This window comes from Micropterus salmoides, unplaced genomic scaffold (genome assembly GCF_014851395.1).
Source record: "Micropterus salmoides isolate LMB-PRFRI ecotype aquatic unplaced genomic scaffold, ASM1485139v1 Ms_hic_scaffold_19, whole genome shotgun sequence".
Lineage (NCBI taxonomy): Eukaryota > Metazoa > Chordata > Actinopteri > Centrarchiformes > Centrarchidae > Micropterus > Micropterus salmoides.
This window is the reverse complement of record NW_024041039.1, coordinates 7457842-7459432: the sequence shown is the minus strand read 5'-3', so window position 1 is coordinate 7459432 and position 1591 is coordinate 7457842. Positions and strand designations below refer to the sequence as shown.

The 1591-nt window shown below is 46.1% G+C and overlaps 1 protein-coding gene across 1 annotated transcript; it reads right to left on the bottom strand.

The window, feature by feature from the left end:
* Positions 1-249: 249 nt before the first annotated feature.
* On the bottom strand, positions 250-1360 carry noto (notochord homeobox). Its single transcript, XM_038728208.1, has 3 exons — positions 869-1360; positions 570-757; positions 250-456 (listed from the first exon to the last, which is right to left on the bottom strand). The coding sequence occupies exons 1-3, from the start codon at positions 1257-1259 to the stop codon at positions 250-252; spliced, it is 786 nt and encodes a 261-aa protein (XP_038584136.1). The 5' UTR covers positions 1260-1360.
* Between the last annotated feature and the right edge of the window lie 231 nt (positions 1361-1591).

The window sequence follows — 1591 nt, the reverse complement described above, 5'->3', positions numbered from 1 at the left end:
TGACACCTTTAACTGAAACATTTCCACTTAGTAAAAAAGAATGACAGGACAAGGTCGCCAGTAATGTCATAAAATATATTTCATTCAAATATGCAAAAACTGAACACATGAAGTGAACTCATCAAGAGCAATAAATGCAGGAAATTAAATATATAACTATACATCTATTAAATATTCATAGTTGGAGACACGTGCCTCCTTTCTCAGCAGTATGTACAAAGGAAATTTCAAAAGTCCAGTGGTGATAGGTCAACAGTGGTCAGTAGAATCATCAGACACGTCAATATCCACGTCTAAGTCGGAGAACTCCTCATCCTCCTCTACTTCGTCTCCGTGGCCTTGAGATCCGGGACTTTTCGGCGGAGCGGCCAGGCCTAGTTTGGCCAGCTTGGCCTGTTGCTGCTCCAGACTCTGTTTGCGCCACTTGATGCGTCGGTTCTGGAACCATACTTTGACCTGGAGACATAAAACAAGATTCATATTAGAAATACTGTATGGCCAACTGTAAATATGTCTCTGAGGCTACACTTTAAATGTTAATGAAATTCTTATTTAATATATTTTCTTACCTGAGCTTCTGTGAGCTGCAAAGCCGAGGCCAGGAGGAATCTCTCTGATCCGACCATGTACTGCTGCCGTGCAAACTCCTTCTCCAGCCGGGAGAGCTGCTCGCTGGTGAAGCTAGTGCGCATCCGTTTCGACTTCCCACCTTTAGTTTTGAACGAATGCAGACCTGCGTTGACTTTGGACATTTGAGCTGCAAAGAAGGGAGGACACATTTAATCACACTGCCACATGATTATGGTGTTACATTTAGACATATCTTGCTGTGAGACTTCCAGTCAGTAATTAAAAGCACTCAATTTACCTTGTGCGTAAAATGGTCCCCGACACGACGACTGGTAGGTGAAAGGCGGGTAGCAGTAGACTGAATATCCAGGTTGTGTGTGGACCGCTGAGTGCAACATGTTTGGTGAGTAGAGGTAAGGTGCTGTTGCCATCGGTAAGCCTACGTGTCCAGGGACAGACAGAACTGGTGCTGCTGGTTGATATTTCTCTCCGCACTGAGTAGGACTCGTCCGGCAGCTGGCTGTGTCCTCTGGCTTGGCGAGCAAAGCATCAATAGTGAAAGATTTTCCACTGGGAGGCTTCGTTGACAACGCGCACTGCGTCCCCTGGTACTGCGGGTACAGCGATGCTGGTGCGTAATTACGCACTGAGTATCCATAAGCTCCGACGTGTCTGTTCGGCAACTGCATTCTGCCCGTTGTTTAAAGGAAAGTGGGAGGAAAAAAGATCTCGAAGGTCTTTGCAAAAAACAAGTTGTTGCTCCAAGTGAAGCAGGAAGATGAATGCTGCTCCTCTGTGGAGAGTCTTCATTTATACTCCGGCCGGACACAGAGGTGTCAACAGCCCCCCATCGATCCTTTGTCTTTCTAAGAAGCAGATGAGAGAAACGAACGTCCCGACAACGTATCCAATTAATTGGTGGAGTAGTACAAGCTGGGATTGTCAAACATCCTAACCCTTTGAATGACAAGGCTTTTGAAGAGTCGTGGGGGCAGGGAACTCAAGAGATTTACTGGGCTAC

Coding starts and splice junctions, on each gene's coding strand:
- noto (XM_038728208.1), bottom strand. CDS start 1,259: ATGCAGTTGCCGAACAGACACGTCGGAGCTTATGGATACTCAGTGCGT. Junction 758..868: donor GGGACCATTTTACGCACAAG/GTAAATTGAGTG, acceptor CCTTCTTTGCAG/CTCAAATGTCCAAAGTCAAC. Junction 457..569: donor TGCAGCTCACAGAAGCTCAG/GTAAGAAAATAT, acceptor TTATGTCTCCAG/GTCAAAGTATGGTTCCAGAA.